Source organism: Pseudogymnoascus verrucosus (genome assembly GCF_001662655.1).
Source record: "Pseudogymnoascus verrucosus strain UAMH 10579 unplaced genomic scaffold scaffold_4, whole genome shotgun sequence".
Taxonomy (NCBI): Eukaryota; Fungi; Ascomycota; class Leotiomycetes; order Thelebolales; family Thelebolaceae; genus Pseudogymnoascus; species Pseudogymnoascus verrucosus.
Genome location: NW_017263655.1, coordinates 613,645 through 630,176, shown reverse-complemented (window position 1 = coordinate 630,176; position 16,532 = coordinate 613,645). Strand labels below are relative to the sequence as shown.

Below are 16,532 nucleotides of genomic sequence, written 5' to 3'. Positions count from 1 at the left end.
TATCATATCTAAGACTGACTCTACATGGTCAAAATGGAAGAATTGTGTGAGTTAAAAACAAGGATAACATTTATTTCCTGAATTCCGATCTGATAATTTGTGCTCCCAAATTCAAAATCCAATGCGTTCGACATCGAAGATGATGCCCCTTTATCTATACAAGTGAAGTTACTGCTGCCCCCTTTAACCAGTTCCCATCCAAAAACGCCAGGTCGTTCCTACATCTCCCTATCTCCGCCCCACTACCCCAGTTTGAGAATGTATGAATTACATTACACAAACGCTTTAAATTAAAGGCGTCAGTGACTTAATCCATTTCCTTCTCGTAGCCCTCTGGCTTAGCGATTCCGTTAACCTCGAAGAATTTAGATGTGCCTGCGAAATGATCAGTACACGTAAATAGTGTCAGTGGACGGGTTGTTAGACTTACAAGAATATCCCTTCCAGTCAAAGTTGTCCTTGGGGTTGCAGTGGCACTTAAGGTCCAATCTCGTCTGCTCTCCAGTGGGGCAGTGAGTGAATGGCACGTGGTAGTATGCGATATCGTTGAAGAAATGGATTTCCTCCTTCTTGAGCATGAGAGAAGCTGCAATGGAGTGAACCGGCGCATCACCCCATCTCTCGTAGAAGAAACCTCCATCCTGATCCAGGGCGTTGAAGTAATCGGTATAAGCCTTGGATCTCAACCAGTTCAGGTTGCCGATCTCAAAGTTGGACCACATGTGGCAGTTGTTATAGGTCTCTCCTCCATCCTCACTGAGATAACCCATGGAGTTACCCTCCACGATGTGCTCAGGGTGGTTCTTCATGAACTTCTTGACGCTGGTCCAGAGAGTTGGGATCGTCTCGACGTACTCGTACAAGCTGAGCACAAAGGAGTATTTCTTGCCATTGTCAGCCATGAACTTGAACGCATCGTAGTTGATGTCGCAGAACAGCTCAATGCTTGGCTCCACGCGCCAGTACCACTCGTAGTTCAGCATAAGCGGCTGCTGGAAGAAGAAGCCCGACTCGAAGCGGCACATGTGCCTGTAGCTGATCGAGTCGCCGTAGATGATCTTGCGCTCCGCCATGTCCTCGCGGACCTTGCGGGCCTTGTCCTGGTCAATGTGTGGAGGGAACGACCAGTGTTCCTTGGCAATCTCTCCATAGTGCGCGGTGCCGGAAACCAGGGCGGTGGTGAGCTTCTTGAATTCGTCGTTGAAGGGAGCATCGTTCAGGAAAACCCAGTCGTAGTGGAACTTTCTGTTGAAGCGGTCCTCGACTTGGCGGATGGAGCGTGCAATCTCCCAGAGGTCACTGTTGCGCGCGAGTGTAACGAACGTAGCGTTCATTCGCGGCTCGGTGCTCGATGCGGGAGGAAAGCCATTTGGCGTATTTGGAGACGTAGGTTCCGAACTGACAGCCTCTGCAGGCTTAGTATTGCCATTATCAGAGTGGGAGTTTGCCCAGTCCTTTCCTTGTCGTAGAATTTCTTGTGCGGTTGGAAGGCGCTGTGTTGCGTTTGACGATGACGAGATGAAGTAGATAACTGCTAGGCCCTAGACAAATATGTTAGTTACAGCATAAATGCAGCAGCGCACCAGTTCTGGGGTAACACACAAAGAAGGCGAACAGAATGTATCTGAAGTATCTCGCATGGCCGGCAGCCATCTTGAAAATGCTCTTGGAATTAGGAGGCCGAGGGGCAGTGTATGGTGGTGGTGGTAATTCCGATTTCTCCTGCACGGGCACGTCCGTCATCGAGGGGGTGCTCTTGACCAGGAGAGATGAATCGCCAATCGCCAATCGCCAACGCTGTTCCTGAGACTACTGAGACTGCCGCAAAGGAGAGCGACAGAAATGATTTTTCCTCAGAGTTTGAACAGGTTAAAGGGGAAGAGTCGAAGTGTAATGGCGACAAATGGTTTACGAGGACAAGCCACAAGTATAGTAGCAGCGCAAACATGGGCTAGGCCGGTCTAGTGAATGAAGCAAGGTACTTTGATCAAATACGAGGCGTGTACGTGGCCCAGACGTACTCCAATGCGAACACATGTAAAAATCACCAAGACAATAAATCAGGTGGCTTTAGATATTGTAGATACATTGAATATAGATTATATATGTTCAATCGCACATTAAATTCAGTTTTGGGCATCATACGACTACAATAGTAGAGTATTCCGCGAACAGCATTCTCCTTGCCAATATTGAAATACTCACGTGACTATGTACCTTCAGCCCCCCTCAGTCCCCACCAAAAGATCAACAGTGAAGTGACGACTGCTGTTCTATTTGTTAGACTGTTCTACTATTTGTTAGAGCACTTTCGTACTTTCGTAGGCACATAGGGATCCTAGCGTCAATGCCGATAGTACGTACCTGAACAACGTGGGGCAGATTTTGTACTAAACGAACGACGACCATCAATCAACCCTTCTGGAAACGTACACGTCGTAAACTGTATACCGCAGCTTCCAAGACAACAGCTTCAAGACAAGCACCCAGCACGATACCTGGTATCTGGCCGCATTGAGACTGATCTACACGGTATGTTGTTTTCTTCCCGTCAGGTCACGTTTAGGGCCAGCTACACCCAACGCGCCTTTTCGATCTGGAGCTAATCATAAGAATTCTCAGACCCTCAACCTTCCCCCCCACCAGAAATCATACCGGAAGTAGCAGATACAGGCCCACCAACGGATGGTAGCTGGCAGCGATAGGATCGAATAAGCATGTCATTCTTTGGCTTTGACTCGGCCCTTCCAAGGGACCGCGATCAGGGCGCGAAAGCTCCAGGATTTGGACAAACACCCGATCCATTCGCAGGCCTGTCGTACGCGGGTGCCGACGACGACGACGCGTATGTGGACTGCTACTATGGACTGTGCTTCATGGACTGACATTGAACCTGCTTAGACTTGACTTCGAAGATACCTACGATGGCCTTGGGGACCAGCTAGACGAGACCGACGATGTCTTCAACGACGACACCTTCGGTGGCGAAGATACCACGGCCAAGAAAGCCGTTGGAAAAGACTTCGACTTCTTCGGCCAGACAGCAAAGGTGTCAAACGCGATCAGTGAGGAGCAGATGCGCTTCACTCGCCAGCAGCCTGCGTCCAGACATACAGCTGCCGTGACAACTGCACAGTCATCCCACACGTACACTCAACCAGCAAGAAGCGGCTACGAAAAATACAAGGACCTCGACTATGTTCCCGATCTGCAGGCTGATGCCGACCTTTGGGGCACCAGCTCGAAGACAGTACCTGCTGCACAAGCTTTGCCTTCGCAACCGCCAGCTGCATCGGCTGCTCGCAAAATGATGAGCGTGGAAGAGGTCGAAGCCGCAATGCGAGCGCAAGCCAAGAAACCGACCGCACCTGCTCCGCAGCAACAACAGCAGCCCCAGCACCCTGATGCGCAGTTCGCACAGGGCCAGTTCCAGCACCAGCAACAATATCAGCAGTACCCAGAGCCTCAGCAGTTTCCCCAGCATGTTCAGCAATTCCCCCAACATGCCGGCCAGCAAATGCAAGGGCCACCACGCCCTATGAATGGCCAGTACTATGAACCTCAGGACAGACAACCCCAACAAATTCACGCACACCAGCCTGTCCAGATCCTGCATAGAACTCAGGCGCCATCGGCCCAGGCAGTCACCGCCACATCGCAAGCGCAAGCTCCGCCGATTCAGATCCTCCAGAACCCGAACCGCCTTTCTGGTGAACAACAGCGACAAGCTCAAGCTCAATCAGCTGGACGACCAGGACAAGGCCCGAGCCCAGGACCACCTAGCGGACCCGGCCATCGCCACAACAACTCTGGTATCATTACGCACCCGCATCAATTATCTCACCTTAATGAGGAGGAGCGTGCGGCTTACTTGATGGAAGACGCGAAACGTGCGAAGCGCAACCACAAGATTTTCCTTTTGTCCAAGGACAATGGTCTCATGACTCCACAGGACAAGAATTTCATCACCAGAATCCAATTGCAACAGCTCGTCACTGCCACTGGTAACCCCAACGAGCAGGGCACCGACAACTCCCTATCTGAAGATTTCTATTACCAAGTTCACAACCAAATCCGTGGAGGACCCAGGCAGCACCCTAACCAGCCTCTGACCAACTTTGCTCAGACTTACCTCTTCCAGACCGGTGGCAGACATGGTGGCATGAGGAGGCAGGCGCGTAGCGGAGACAACCACATGCAGCGCATGGAGCAGCAGGTCCAGCGTGCCGTTGAGGCAGCGAAGAACAAGCCCAAGAACAAGCAGCTCGTTATCGAGGGAAGCTTGGGCAAGATTTCGTTCAGCAACTCCAAGACACCAAAGCCGTTGCTCAACATCAAGCGTAACGAGAACGAGCATCGCCAAAAGGTGGTTAGCAGCAGTGACCGCAAGACTGTTTTGCGCGATATCGAGAACGTGTACAACACCTTGATGCAAATGGAGGATCACGATCGCCACCTTCCACCACCATTGACTGAGGATGTCGACCCAGCACTCGTTGGCCTCCACATGGACTGGCAGGAGAAGACGCAGAAACTCAACAACAAACTCTGGCAGGACCTCAAGGTTCACGAGCCCATTGGTGCAACCGCTACCCATCCTTTTATCGCATTTTTATCTTTCAGCAAGGGCAAGAAGGCCATCCCACGAGTCTTCAGACACATCACGCAGCAGCAGCGCACTACGATTTTAACCATGATTGTTGTACATTTGGATCAGCTGGATGTTGTTCGCCAGGCTTTGCTTGCACCGGGCGAGACGCAACTCACCTCGCAGATTCGCGAGAACATCGAGCTTTTCTCTCTGGCGGTTATGCCGAGTCTGTTTGGATTCTTGAACGAGGCTGGCTTGGATATTGTTGATGCTCTGCTTGCCTTGATTATGGCTAAGACTAACATCGAGATTGATGCTCGTACTCGCATTGGTGTCAGCATGTTGACTATGCTTCTCAGTCGCGCTGAGCTTATTAAGCAGGCCACCACTGTCGACGACCAAGAGTGGAACCACTGGTATGTTCGAAATAGACCTTATTTATAAAAACCTCAGCTAACACATACAGGCTCTCTACCTACAACTCTTTCTTCGACGTTATCGAACCCACTCTTCCATACATCTTCCCCGGAACCGTGAACACCGGCGAAGACGTGTACGTTTGGCAGTTCCTCGCAGCGATGGGCGTCGGAGCCAGCCCAGAGCAGCAACAGCGCCTCGTCATGGCCGTCAAGGACCGCGTCATGGAGACCGTCAACCTCGCCAAGACGCTCCCGCCCGCCATGTCTAGCCAACGCCTGGCCAATGTCAACCTTTTCATGCGCTCAATCGGGCTCGACGTTGACCTGCTCGTCTAATCGATGTCAATAAACTTGGAAGGAGTTATATTTATCAACGGCTTCGCTTCCAATAGAGAGTGGTTACTGCGCACTTCTACTGGCTGTAGTGGAACCAGTAAATCGGCCCCACGGCTTTTATTACTTAGTGGCATACCACTGGGCTAGGCAAACTGGCGCCACTTCTCTACTTTTCCTGCATCTGCGAATTTTCAAAGTTTTTTTTTGTTGTTCTTCTTTTTTCTCTCCGATTTTATTTTTGCTAGCGGCATACAAAGCTCCATATCATTTTCTCATACAAAATGTGCGGGCCACACAGGACGGGATTTGTTTTCTTGAGAAATAGGGGTCGGGCGGGGGCCGGGGACGGGGGGGTTAAGAAAGTATTTATTCTTACAACCTTTTTTTTATAAGGGTCAGGCGGTGGGGTTAGATGAAGCTTGGGTGAGCGAGTCGCATCTGATGAACAATCTGATTGAAAAAAAGGGGGCGAGAGAAAACTATTGTAAAAGGGAAAACGAAAACGGAAGTGGGCCGGGGTTGGCCTTTGTTCATGTTTTACCTTACCGACGAAGTTCTTATGGCTCAGCTGCTGCACAAAAAAGCAACTACTAAAAATGACGTTTACGGCTGCTGCTGGTATATAGATATATTTAGGGATTTGTGCACATGGAGAAAGTCTATATGAACATACAACGCGCTTGTCGTCCGTGGCGGGGTGGGGTTGGGTTTGTCTTACCCCCCGTGGCGGATATCATTAGAAAGACTCAAATACATCAATCAATCGATAGCAAAACAAAAGAAGCAGATTTTTTGAAAACTGAGATTCATAATGACGTTATTGTTTGTGCCATTAAATCCTGTTATGTATCCTACATCTACACCACTGTTCGTTTGTACTCTAGTTTATGATACAAGCCTCCCCCCACCCCCCTTCCCCCCTTTCCCCCCAACGCGAAAGTCTCCCAAAAAAAAGCATCATTAACAAGTCCAAATACCCACCACCCCGTCCTTCCGTCCCTCAGTAAGGTACCCATCCTTAATCCTCACCCTCTCCACAATACTCGCCGCCTTGCCCGCCTCGCCTGCGCCCGTGGGGCCAGCGCCACAGTCCCAGTGTCGGCCATCTACCTTGTCGTATACTTTAACTACGTCCTCGCCGGCTGCGGAGACGATGCGGCGGGAATCGAACATCATGCTTGTGATGGGGTGGTCGTAGGCGTAGGCGTCGAAGATGGATCCTGTGCGGAGGTCCCAGATCTGGGATACACGTTAATATTCGCTCTAAAGGAACAAACCACAACAGGGACAAGACGGGGGGAAACTTACGCGAATACTCCTATCCAAACTCCCCGTAACCAAATGCACATCATCAAACTGCAAACTCGTTACCGGGCCCGTATGCCCCACCAAACTCCTATGCACCTGTCCACTCCTCAAATCCCAAAGCCTCACCATCCCATCGGCCGTTCCACACGCGAGCGCAGCATCAAAAACCTGCAGCGCCCCCACGAAATCCGCTTTCTCATCTGACGTCCGCCCACCCGTCTGGCGCCACGTCCCTTCGCTCGATCCCATCGTCGCGGATGCCTGCGCGGCGGCCCACATGACGTCGAGGGTCTGCACGCAGCGGCCCTTTTCGAGGTCCCATTGTCGGAGGGTCTTGTCGGCGGAGCCGGAGATTAGGGTGTCGCCTTTGAAATAGAGGGCGGTTACTTCGTCCACGTGGGCTTCGAGGGTGAAGAGGGGGCAATCGGCCATGCTACCCGCTGGGGGAGCAGGAGGAGCGGCTGCGGGGATGTCGAAGGCGGGCTCGTCTTCGTCGTCCTCGACGTCGAAATCGGAGTCTTTGTTAATGCGGTTATCGAGTTGGGGCTCGTATTGCGCGCGGCTGAGATCCCAGAGGCGGACCGTGGCGTCCATAGAGCCGGTGGCGGCAATGTTGTCTTCAACCTGGATTGCGCGGACGGATGCGGTATGGCCTTCCAGGAAGCCCATGCAGCGGCCTGCGTTGAGGTCCCAGACGCGGACTGTGTCGTCGAGGGCGGCGGTTACCATGGTGCCGAAGGGGACGTCGAAGTCGAGGGCTGTGATGTGATCGTCGTGGGCTTGGAGTTCGCGGATTTTGGAGCCCGGTTCGAAGTGTTCGTGGAGGATGGGCATGGATTTCCTGCGGATGGTCTTGTGGCGCTTGGGCTTTGCTTTTGAGGGTGTTGAGTCTGCGGAGGGAAGTTTCTCGTATATGGATTGCGACATGAAGGATGAGTCTGCCTCGAGTCTATCGGGGTTGCCTTCTTGGTCGTCTGCCTCGCTCTTTGTTGGTGTCATTTGCTCTTGCTCGCCGGCAATATCTAACTGTTCTTGGGCATCTTCAATGCGATTTTCAACGTCCAAAATGTCGTGCTCTAACAATGCTTCGTCTTGCTCTAAACCCGCTAGTCTGTCTAGCACTATCCTCCTCATGCTAGTGAGATTCGCAATCTTGTTGTCTATCTCCCTTATCTCGCAGCTGGCCATGTTCTTGCGAACACCTAGCATCTCGAACCGGTGATTCAGCGAATGCCTCTCCTTTTTCAGCTTGTGCATTGAAGCGGGTCCGTCCGAAGCCTCCGAGGCATTATCATCGATTAACTTCCTGCCACGGGACACCCTATGCTTGTGCTTCTTCTCACTGACTTCTGGAATCGTCGCCTGAAAGCCCTGGAATAGGGAGTATGAGTTTTCGTCCTCGGGAATATTCGCAAGCAGCTCGTCGGATAGATGCGTCAAGGCTCTGTTCTGGATTTCGGTCCTAGAGAGGCTCGAGCGCACCATATCCGTTGGACTCGTCTTCGCAAAGGAAAAGACGCTGCGCTGCAGGCTCGGCTGGCGCAACTGCTTGTGCAAATCGGCCATTGCGGTTTGATAGTGGCCGCCCGAGGAGTCCGTCAAGGGCGCCATCATGTGGCTTGCTGTCGTTGTGACTTTGCGCCCAAAGGCTTCGAGCCCTCGCGTCTATACATATGTTAGAATCGTACTTATATCGAGTTGTTCCAACATTCATACCGAGATTAGAGCGGATTCATCATCGGCTGGCCCTGCTCTGAAGAAGTCCGAAGGGCCACCGCTATCCCGGCTGTCGGGGCGAGCCATTGTTTCTGCTCCCAGGCCTGCCTGGGTCGCGCAGCGCTTCAGGTGCAGCAATTCAAACTCGGGCTTTGAATGCTGGGAGTTACGTAGCAAGGATTTGTTGACATTGGTGTCTATCCACGTGCCTTGTTATGACAGAGGGAGACCTTGGTCGGGCCGTCGATAATGCGTAGTGCGGAATTTGCCGGACGCCATCGTAACCAGGGTAGCTTATGATGTTACAGTTAGTGCAGTAGTACGCCCAAGACCGTCCAAGTTACTCGGCAGCTGTCCGACAGCGGGGTTCAGTTCAGTCACAGTGATTTTGCGAGTTTGCCGCTGTTACTCTGTTCATCGTGAGCTTACTATTCCATTCGAAGGTGATATTTGGACAGCGCCCTTTTCCTTTCTGCGTTACCCTCTCTTCTCAATTCACGGTACATATATAGATTGTATTCATCCGTCCCACCATATAGAAAAATGGACGCCGCCATTGATCTCTCCGATGTTTCAAAGGCATTGGACTTGGCTAACATCCGCTTCCAATTGATGTACGCCACATACGCCCCCTTTGATGACCAAAGCTAACCGACAATCACAGCCGTCTGGAAGATACGATCATATTTCATTTAATCGAGCGCGTCCAGTTTCCCCTAAACAACACCATCTACGTCCCTGGCGCGGTCAAGATCCCCGACTGCGATCTGAGCCTACTCGATTGGACTCTCCGCGAGCAAGAACGCCTGCAGTCCCGCATCCGACGATTCCAGTCGCCAGATGAATACCCATACTTCCCTGACGCTCTCGAGGAGCCAATTCTTCCACCACTCCACTACCCAAAGATCCTCCACCCCAATGATGTCAATGTCAACGACAAGATCAAGGACAGCTACATCAACCACTGTCTCCCTGCGGCATGCATAGACTTTGGTAGAGACGAGCGCGGCGAGGCACAAGAAAACTACGGATCATCGGCTACCTGTGACATTGCGTGCCTGCAATCCCTGTCGCGCAGGATACACTTCGGGAAGTTCGTCGCAGAATCCAAGTTCAGGACGGAGAGGGAGAAATTCACGGCGTTGATCAAGGCAGAGGACAGAGAAGGAATTGATAAGGCTATCACGAACAGCGCCGTGGAGCGCCAGGTGCTGACACGCTTGGCATTGAAAGCGAAGACATACGGCACGGATCCCAGCCTAGGATCCCCAGGACAGCCAGGCCAGGGTAAGATCAATATCGATGCCGTCGTCAGCATCTACGAGAAGTTCGTCATCCCCTTGACCAAGATCGTGGAGGTGGAGTACTTGATGCAGAGGTTAGAGGGCCCGGATGTCATTGAGAGCTAAATGGCAGATTTAAAATAGAATGAAGAGATGGATCATGATTTATTGCTGCAGTCCTATGTACTCGCCCACAGCCTTGACTGCACCATCGAACTTGGCAGCTTCGATTAGAATAGCATGCCCCTGGGGCCTGATCCCCAGCTCCTGGAAGGCTCTCTTGCTGTCTGCTTTAGAATCGCCCTCATCCTTCGTGTAATCCCAGCCTCCGTGTGCCGCAGCGTGGCGCTGGAGAACCTCATCCTCGGGGTGGAAGTAGAAGGTCTCCTTTCCGACCTGCTTCTTCTTCTTCTGTCTAGGTGCATCCTCCTGATCCAGTGTGGACTGGACCTCTAAATATGTCTTGGAGAGAACTAAGTAGTGCGTAAATTCGTATGGCTCCTTGTCCTCGACAGCTGCCTCAATCTCGTCCACGATCATGGAGTACATCGGAGGTGCGATTTCCGAAGGGACGTTGATTAGGCGCTCGGTAAGAATTAAGCCGACTTGGTTTGAAGGGGAGGACAGAACACTGCCCAGAGCTTCTAAGCCAGTACCCGACTTTGATTTCTCAATCAGGTACTCAGTGAGAGCCTTAATCACTGGGTGCTCTCTGTGTTCGTGCATGTTGAGGATAGTAAGGAAGGCGTATGGATCCGTCTCCTTGCCATCGACCTTCACGGTCGATCCGATTGTGGGTTGCGAGAGGATCAAATCAGCGAGGGCCGACAGGTCGAAGAGCTGCGCATCAACATCCAATAATTGGCGTGTCAGGCTCTTAAGGCCGTGGAAATCAACCTCAGGCGCCATGTTGAACCATTCGAACTCGACATTTATCATATCCACATCCTGGGAACCTGTCAGTAAAATGCACACACGGATACACACACTAATGGCGGGGTAGGAAATGGACCATACATCCTCGCTGCCGCTGTCCTCGCCGTTGTCCACTCCCGTCATCGACACCTCCGGGGCGGCTTCCGCATCTCTGACTCGCTTTCTGACCATGATGTGCACTTTTGTCGAGCTTGTGCTTGTCTGGGTTGGAGTTGCAAAAGTATTATGATGCTCCCCTCGAAAGGTCCCACACACCGCCTTCAACCTCTAAATTTCTGCCCGCACTAATCCGAATCAGCTTATCGCGATAACGGCGATGTTTACAGAGAGAGCTGATATCATTTTGGAATGATTGTTTATGGTATTGTTACTATTAGTGTCCTACTAATAGTGTCAAGCCGTTGGTTATTATGAAAATATTGCATTGTATGAGCTAGACATGCTGTTAATTTCCAGTTTGGCCGCAAGTTGTTGTAGGATATAAGTAGGAGTTTCCAACTTGATAAGCTCTTCTAGGAAGAGCTATTATATTACACTTCAAGGCTGTTATAATGCAGCAAGGTTCAGTATCAGGTGATCAACTTGACTCTTACTGTTCGTTGTATTGTTTTCTGTATTGAGCATTGCTGTATTGTAAGAATTCACTTGTTCTTCCATAGCCCCACCACTCCCTTAGCGTCACATGTCACAGGGGACTAGCCAGGGCGGTCAGCCAAATTGGGGGACTGGGGGGTTATTGACGAGGTTGGGCTCAATGAACGACAATAGTAGGCCTTCTATTATAGACCACAGATTGTCAAAGAGCCCTCGAGGACAATACCTCGGGCAACGCGAATGGTCGCGAACGACCTATTGTCTTCGTCAATGAAGATACGCTTAGCACAACCCCGCTGCATAGTATAAAGCTTCCTTCGCCCTCGAACTTTCCATACAACAGCTTCCAAACCCGGCGACACTTTCATCGACACCTTTGTTCGGCAGCAATCAAATCCCACAAAGAACCCCCACAAAGCATACGCAGCTCTCAAATACACCCCGCATCAGAAGAATCAAAAATCATATCGAGATGGACCAACTAATGCACCTACGAGACTCGATCCTTGGGTATATCACCCCATCAAAGTACCGTCGCAGCACCGTGCTCCCGGTCACTCCTTCACCGACCCCGAACCATACCTCAACAAATAACAAATGGCACACCGAATCTCACGGTGCAAAGACTGGAGCGGTCCTAGGCGGTCGGATTTCCAAGAAATACCTCTCACCAACTGACACCAAGAGGCACCGTCAAAAATTCAAGTCCAAAGGGAGTCAATCCTCATACGTCGATGATGCTGGCGGCGAATCAACTGAGCCAGACGATGCTACAACTCGCACCCCGCGCACATCAGCCGGTGGTCAAACTCCAGCATCGCCAACACCGAAGATAGTCGAATCCATCGAAACCGACGATACTGAAACCATTTCGCTGGAAGATAAGGTTGGCCAGTTCCTGGAACACCAGAAGGCGGCTCTTGAAGCAGGCATCGGCAGCGGAGATGATTGGCACGAGGATGAACATGCTTTGTTCGAGGAGCTGAGAATGCGTGGCTTGCAGCCTTTGCTTCCAGCGCACTGGAGATCAGACTTTCGCACCGTCCCACCAGCGCTCTTTTCGTATGATCCCGAGGAAACTTTTATCAACTCTGCCTCCGGACACGATTTCAGAGGTATGTCGACTTCCCCACCCATTTATGCATATCAAACTAACAACTCCCAGGTTCAACTGCCTTGCTCTCCCTCGTCACCCTCGGCAGCCGCGTCCGCAGCATGATAGCCGGTTCCCGCACTCGCGAAGAGGTCATCAAGAAGGAGGTTGAGAATTACATCAAATGGGCCGAGTTCGACGGCGGCTACCAGAACAAAGATTACATTCCAATCATCGCCATCGTCGCCAGCACGCCCGGTCAGGATATTGACTCCATCTCCAAAGCCATGACAGACAGTCTTGAGTCGCTCGCCACAGAGCACCGTGAGGATCTCCTTCTCGAGGGCTCGGACGGAGGCACCCCTGGTGGTGCGCCTACGCTGTATGCTCGCGTACCTCCGCTTCTGTACGGGATTGTCATCGCTGGGGCAAAGGTTATTTTCATCACCTTTGATGCAGCCAAGGAGGACTCCAAGCCGCGGACAATTGCTCACTTCGATTTCGATCAGGCTACTATGGATGTATGGAACGGGTTCGCGGTGGCCATCTTGGTCGTTTCCGTCAGGAATTACATGATGACGATCCGAGAGCACTTCGAGGATGATGCCATGGAAATCAGCGACCCGGATGCTTGAGATGTTTGCTAGATACCGCTTCTTTGTTCATGCTTCTATATACTGTTTGTGGCGCATTGGTTGGTGGGAGTTTTTGTCTGGCTTTCGGGCCTGGGGCGGTAAATAGCGTCTGGAGTTTTGCTTGTATTGAATGTGGCAAATACCCTAGCTTGGCGACGTTTAATTATATGGTCATAGATTGATGTTATTATGAAAATACACAATCTCTTTCTAGTCAATCTGAAAGAGTTTGAAAAATTATACTAGAACAGGTTCTCAACTCGTTGTGATGCCCATTGGATTACTCAAACACTGAAGATAATCTTGTGTAGTTTTGTAATAATGATGCAGTATTCTCAAGTTAACTCTATACAACTAAATTATATACTTTGGTAACTCTAAAGGTTATGAAGTGAAAATTTGTTGAATGTTTGGTTCGGCTCAATCCAGGCACCCGGGTGGTTCACTATTCTGCCAGCCACTATCTTATCGGTCCCTATCGGAGAAACGCCAACGGATAAACTACGGCCTGGCAGCTCACAAAACTTTCGCGGGGAAAAGAAGCCAAAAACAATTCCCAACCCAAGAAACGACCCCTCATTACAAAAGCACAAGCCCAAATTATAATTTCAATACGACTACATTTTCCTTTTCCTAAAACGCTAGAATATACACACACATCGCCAAGATGGGCCGCCCAAAGCGCAACCTCCAAGCCGCCGCCGACGAAACCTCAACTCCTCCCCCCGCACTCACCCCCACCCAGTCCATCGCCCGCGTCGTCAAAGCCGCAGGCAACAACCTGTACCTCTGCGCGCTCCCGAACACCAAGGAACTGCTCTTCGAGCTGCCCTCGCGCTTCCGCAACACGATCTGGATCAAGCGCGGCGGGTACGTGCTGGTGGATACCAAGGATGGGGAGGTGCGGGAGAACAAGCTGGGAGGGGAGATCTTGAATGTCGTGCGTGATGAGAGGGAGTGGAGGAAGGAGGCGTATTGGTGAGTTACCCTGCTGCGACGAATGGTTATGATGGAGGGCTAACGGACGGGTGGGCAGGCCGAAGGAGTTCGTTAAGGTGGATCCGTATGCGGATTCAGGTGATGAGGAGTCGACTGTGGGGAAGATGCCGCCGTCAAGCGACGAGGAGGATGATGAGCAGTAAAGCCCTAGTTGTGGATAATGGACTACTTCACGTCGTCGCGCACCTCAGGTTGGATCTCCGCGTACTCCTCGCGCCCTGTGCCCCACCATACGCCGGCGACGGTGAGGGCCAGGACGCCGATGACGACCTGGGAGCTGAGGTCCGTGCTGGGGTATACGTTCCAGGCCCATTCCTGCGCGGCCCAGAGGACGTATTGCAGGATGGGATGCATGCCGCTTTGCCAGAGGAGGAAGGGCGTCGACCAGGCGAGGTAGGCGTAGAACTGGTAGTGAAGCGAGCGAGCGAACAGAATGCCAATGACATTTGCAGTCAGAATCGTTGTGAGCACGTATTGTGGTGTTACGCGCTGAGAGACCAAGTTTTGTACGTTGCCTAGCGGTTCTTGGAGACGGAGCGTTCGTGTTATCATTGTTTCGATGGGTCGACCTGCTGTTTTGAGCCAGCGTGTTATGGCGAAGATGGCTAGAACGTTTATATGCCCTAGGAGTAGGGCGGTTGAGAACCCTTTGCTCAGGAAGACTTCTTCGCCGATGAATCGCCAGTTTACTGTCCACTTGAAAAGAAAGACCCTGGAGAACTCGAAGGCTCTCCCGTAATACCCTCTGGCATTCTCCAAGGCAAATGGGGTTGAGAAGAGGACCTGGAGCTGAGCCATTATAGTAGCCTGCTGTAACCCCGTCCATACCCCGTTTGTAAGGAGGAATATGATCCCAAGAGCTGGAAGAACAAGGAGCAAGCTCATCTTAACTCCGAGACCAAGACTGTAAATTATCGTGCCCATGGTGTATGCTCTCCTTTGGTAGGCGTAAATGGCCATCCACAAAAACAGCACGGCGAAGCAGTCGTTGAAACATCTCAGTATATAGATGCTATGTAATCGTTTCGACAGAATCAGCATAGGGAATATATAAGGTGGCGCCTATTTTCATGTTAGAAACGCTTCAACGATGAGCCCAGATTCGACGTGTGGAAGGTCACCTTAGCTCTCCTATAGCATGCCATTACCCCTCCCAATGTGAGTAGATACAAAGCTGCAAATATGCCCTGGGCGAGTTTGATATCCCTCCCCTTATCCGTAAGCCAGTATAGTCCCGAGTAAATGTAGACATGCACAGCTGGGTAGACCAGGGGCCCAGTTCCACCTGCAATCTTGACATAGTCGTGTTCGCCGGATAGGAATTGAGCAACTTGCTGCATGTATGCCTCCCAGTCGATCTCGGTATCTATTTCTCCAGTAATTAGCATTGATACAAATAAAGCGTGCTTGGGAGCGAGGGCGGTTACTTACAAGGCACTTTCCAGATTATCACGAAGCACAGCGCCGCGTCAACCAGAAGCAGGATTGGCGACTGCCAGCGACTATGCGCCGGGTTAGTAGCCAGATCAATGGCGCGGCCATACATCTGCGCAATAGTGACCATTGTGGCCTCGAAGAGTTACGAAAGCGCGTTCAATGCGACTTTGTCTTCAGCAGATGGTCCCGCGCATTGCGAAGCTCGAGGTTGGACCCCTGCCCGCAACCGCGATGTTCCGCCCCGTCTCAGCATGCAGGTGGGGTTTAGCACCACTAAAGTGTCAAGGGGATTACTGGACCTATGCCCGAATAAACTCCGAGGACATACTTCCACCATCCGAGCACAAGTCTCGAATTTTATACCTTCAGTCCCAACAACATCAACAATGTCGACCCCAACTCCACTCCTCAGCGCCCTGCGCCTCGCCTCCCGCCGAACCGCGACCTCTCTCCGCCCTCTCCTCCCAGCATCCCAGCGCCGCGCCCTCGCGTCCGTTACGCCGCAACACAACTTTCCCATCCGCGCCCCAGCGGCCCCAGTGCCAATCCCCAGCTACACGCACCGCGCATTTGCGTCGTCCTCCGGCCGCTCGCCCGCCGACGAGATCGCGGAGCGCCTGCAGGAGATGTATGCCGAAGCGAAGGACGAATTCGAGATCGCCTGTGAGAGCACGGAGGCGAATGCTACGTATGCACAAGATGATCGCGATGTGACGAGGGAGGAGCTGGAGAAGCTAAAGAAGGCGTGGGCGGAGGCGATTGAGGGGGAGGGAGAGGTGCAGCAGGAGTTGAAGGGGAGGGCGTTTGGACAGAGGATTAAGGAGTTGGAGCATGCGGTGATTGCGCTGGAAGAGAGGGCGATAGAGGAGTCATAAAATCAGAAATTTTGACAGGAGCTGGTGTGGGCTATGGAATGGCTGTATCATGTTTTGATAGTGGCTTTGGGGAATTGTCATCATGCTCGAGGCAGGCCGGCGCTGGGAAATGTACAATATTGGACGTTTTAGATGGGCATAAACATGTTCATTGTCATTGATCTGGCATTTCAGGCGCAATGGTCTATAGAAGAAGCATCACAAGAAGACAGGCGCTCATCCGCAAAAAAAATATAATTCATACAACATCTTAAAAACACCAACTCCATGCTAGTACAAAACCCCGTTATCGTCGACAATAAACTAAATC

At 51.6% G+C, this 16,532-nt stretch overlaps 9 protein-coding genes across 9 annotated transcripts; 5 read left to right on the top strand and 4 right to left on the bottom strand.

The window, feature by feature from the left end:
* Window positions 1-47: 47 nt before the first annotated feature.
* Window positions 48-1,908, bottom strand: KRE2 (alpha 1,2-mannosyltransferase 2.4.1). The gene is made up of 3 exons (XM_018271104.2): window positions 1,603-1,908; window positions 431-1,541; window positions 48-375 (listed from the first exon to the last, which is right to left on the bottom strand). The coding sequence occupies exons 1-3, from the start codon at window positions 1,741-1,743 to the stop codon at window positions 308-310; spliced, it is 1,320 nt and encodes a 439-aa protein (XP_018134097.2). The 5' UTR covers window positions 1,744-1,908; the 3' UTR covers window positions 48-307.
* Window positions 1,909-2,323: 415 nt separating this feature from the next.
* VE01_01584 (uncharacterized protein) lies at window positions 2,324-5,673 on the top strand. Its single transcript, XM_018271103.2, has 4 exons — window positions 2,324-2,532; window positions 2,623-2,845; window positions 2,902-5,007; window positions 5,058-5,673. The coding sequence occupies exons 2-4, from the start codon at window positions 2,718-2,720 to the stop codon at window positions 5,344-5,346; spliced, it is 2,523 nt and encodes an 840-aa protein (XP_018134098.1). The 5' UTR covers window positions 2,324-2,532; window positions 2,623-2,717; the 3' UTR covers window positions 5,347-5,673.
* Window positions 5,674-6,271: 598 nt separating this feature from the next.
* On the bottom strand, window positions 6,272-8,601 carry MDV1 (Mitochondrial fission protein). The gene is made up of 3 exons (XM_018271102.2): window positions 8,371-8,601; window positions 6,655-8,319; window positions 6,272-6,585 (listed from the first exon to the last, which is right to left on the bottom strand). The coding sequence occupies exons 1-3, from the start codon at window positions 8,455-8,457 to the stop codon at window positions 6,307-6,309; spliced, it is 2,031 nt and encodes a 676-aa protein (XP_018134091.1). The 5' UTR covers window positions 8,458-8,601; the 3' UTR covers window positions 6,272-6,306.
* A 94-nt stretch (window positions 8,602-8,695) lies between these two features.
* Window positions 8,696-9,876, top strand: ARO7 (chorismate mutase aro7). The gene is made up of 2 exons (XM_018271101.2): window positions 8,696-8,984; window positions 9,035-9,876. The coding sequence occupies exons 1-2, from the start codon at window positions 8,914-8,916 to the stop codon at window positions 9,777-9,779; spliced, it is 816 nt and encodes a 271-aa protein (XP_018134092.1). The 5' UTR covers window positions 8,696-8,913; the 3' UTR covers window positions 9,780-9,876.
* Window positions 9,735-10,810, bottom strand: BCP1 (Mss4p nuclear export). The gene is made up of 2 exons (XM_018271100.2): window positions 10,671-10,810; window positions 9,735-10,601 (listed from the first exon to the last, which is right to left on the bottom strand). Exons 1-2 carry the CDS (start codon window positions 10,758-10,760, stop codon window positions 9,819-9,821), a joined length of 873 nt encoding a protein of 290 aa, XP_018134093.1. The 5' UTR covers window positions 10,761-10,810; the 3' UTR covers window positions 9,735-9,818.
* A 555-nt stretch (window positions 10,811-11,365) lies between these two features.
* Window positions 11,366-13,120, top strand: VE01_01580 (uncharacterized protein). Its single transcript, XM_018271099.2, has 2 exons — window positions 11,366-12,298; window positions 12,349-13,120. The coding sequence occupies exons 1-2, from the start codon at window positions 11,656-11,658 to the stop codon at window positions 12,909-12,911; spliced, it is 1,206 nt and encodes a 401-aa protein (XP_018134094.1). The 5' UTR covers window positions 11,366-11,655; the 3' UTR covers window positions 12,912-13,120.
* Window positions 13,121-13,578: 458 nt separating this feature from the next.
* On the top strand, window positions 13,579-14,053 carry VE01_01579 (uncharacterized protein; the record flags this gene model as incomplete). Its single annotated transcript, XM_018271098.1, has 2 exons — window positions 13,579-13,889; window positions 13,948-14,053. The coding sequence occupies 2 exons, from the start codon at window positions 13,579-13,581 to the stop codon at window positions 14,051-14,053; spliced, it is 417 nt and encodes a 138-aa protein (XP_018134228.1).
* ALG3 (dolichyl-P-Man:Man(5)GlcNAc(2)-PP-dolichol alpha-1,3-mannosyltransferase) lies at window positions 13,646-15,541 on the bottom strand. Its single transcript, XM_018271097.2, has 3 exons — window positions 15,342-15,541; window positions 15,032-15,276; window positions 13,646-14,972 (listed from the first exon to the last, which is right to left on the bottom strand). Exons 1-3 carry the CDS (start codon window positions 15,472-15,474, stop codon window positions 14,076-14,078), a joined length of 1,275 nt encoding a protein of 424 aa, XP_018134227.1. The 5' UTR covers window positions 15,475-15,541; the 3' UTR covers window positions 13,646-14,075.
* A 91-nt stretch (window positions 15,542-15,632) lies between these two features.
* Window positions 15,633-16,519, top strand: VE01_01577 (uncharacterized protein). The gene has a single exon (XM_018271096.2). It carries the CDS (start codon window positions 15,734-15,736, stop codon window positions 16,220-16,222), a length of 489 nt encoding a protein of 162 aa, XP_018134220.1. The 5' UTR covers window positions 15,633-15,733; the 3' UTR covers window positions 16,223-16,519.
* Window positions 16,520-16,532: the final 13 nt, after the last annotated feature.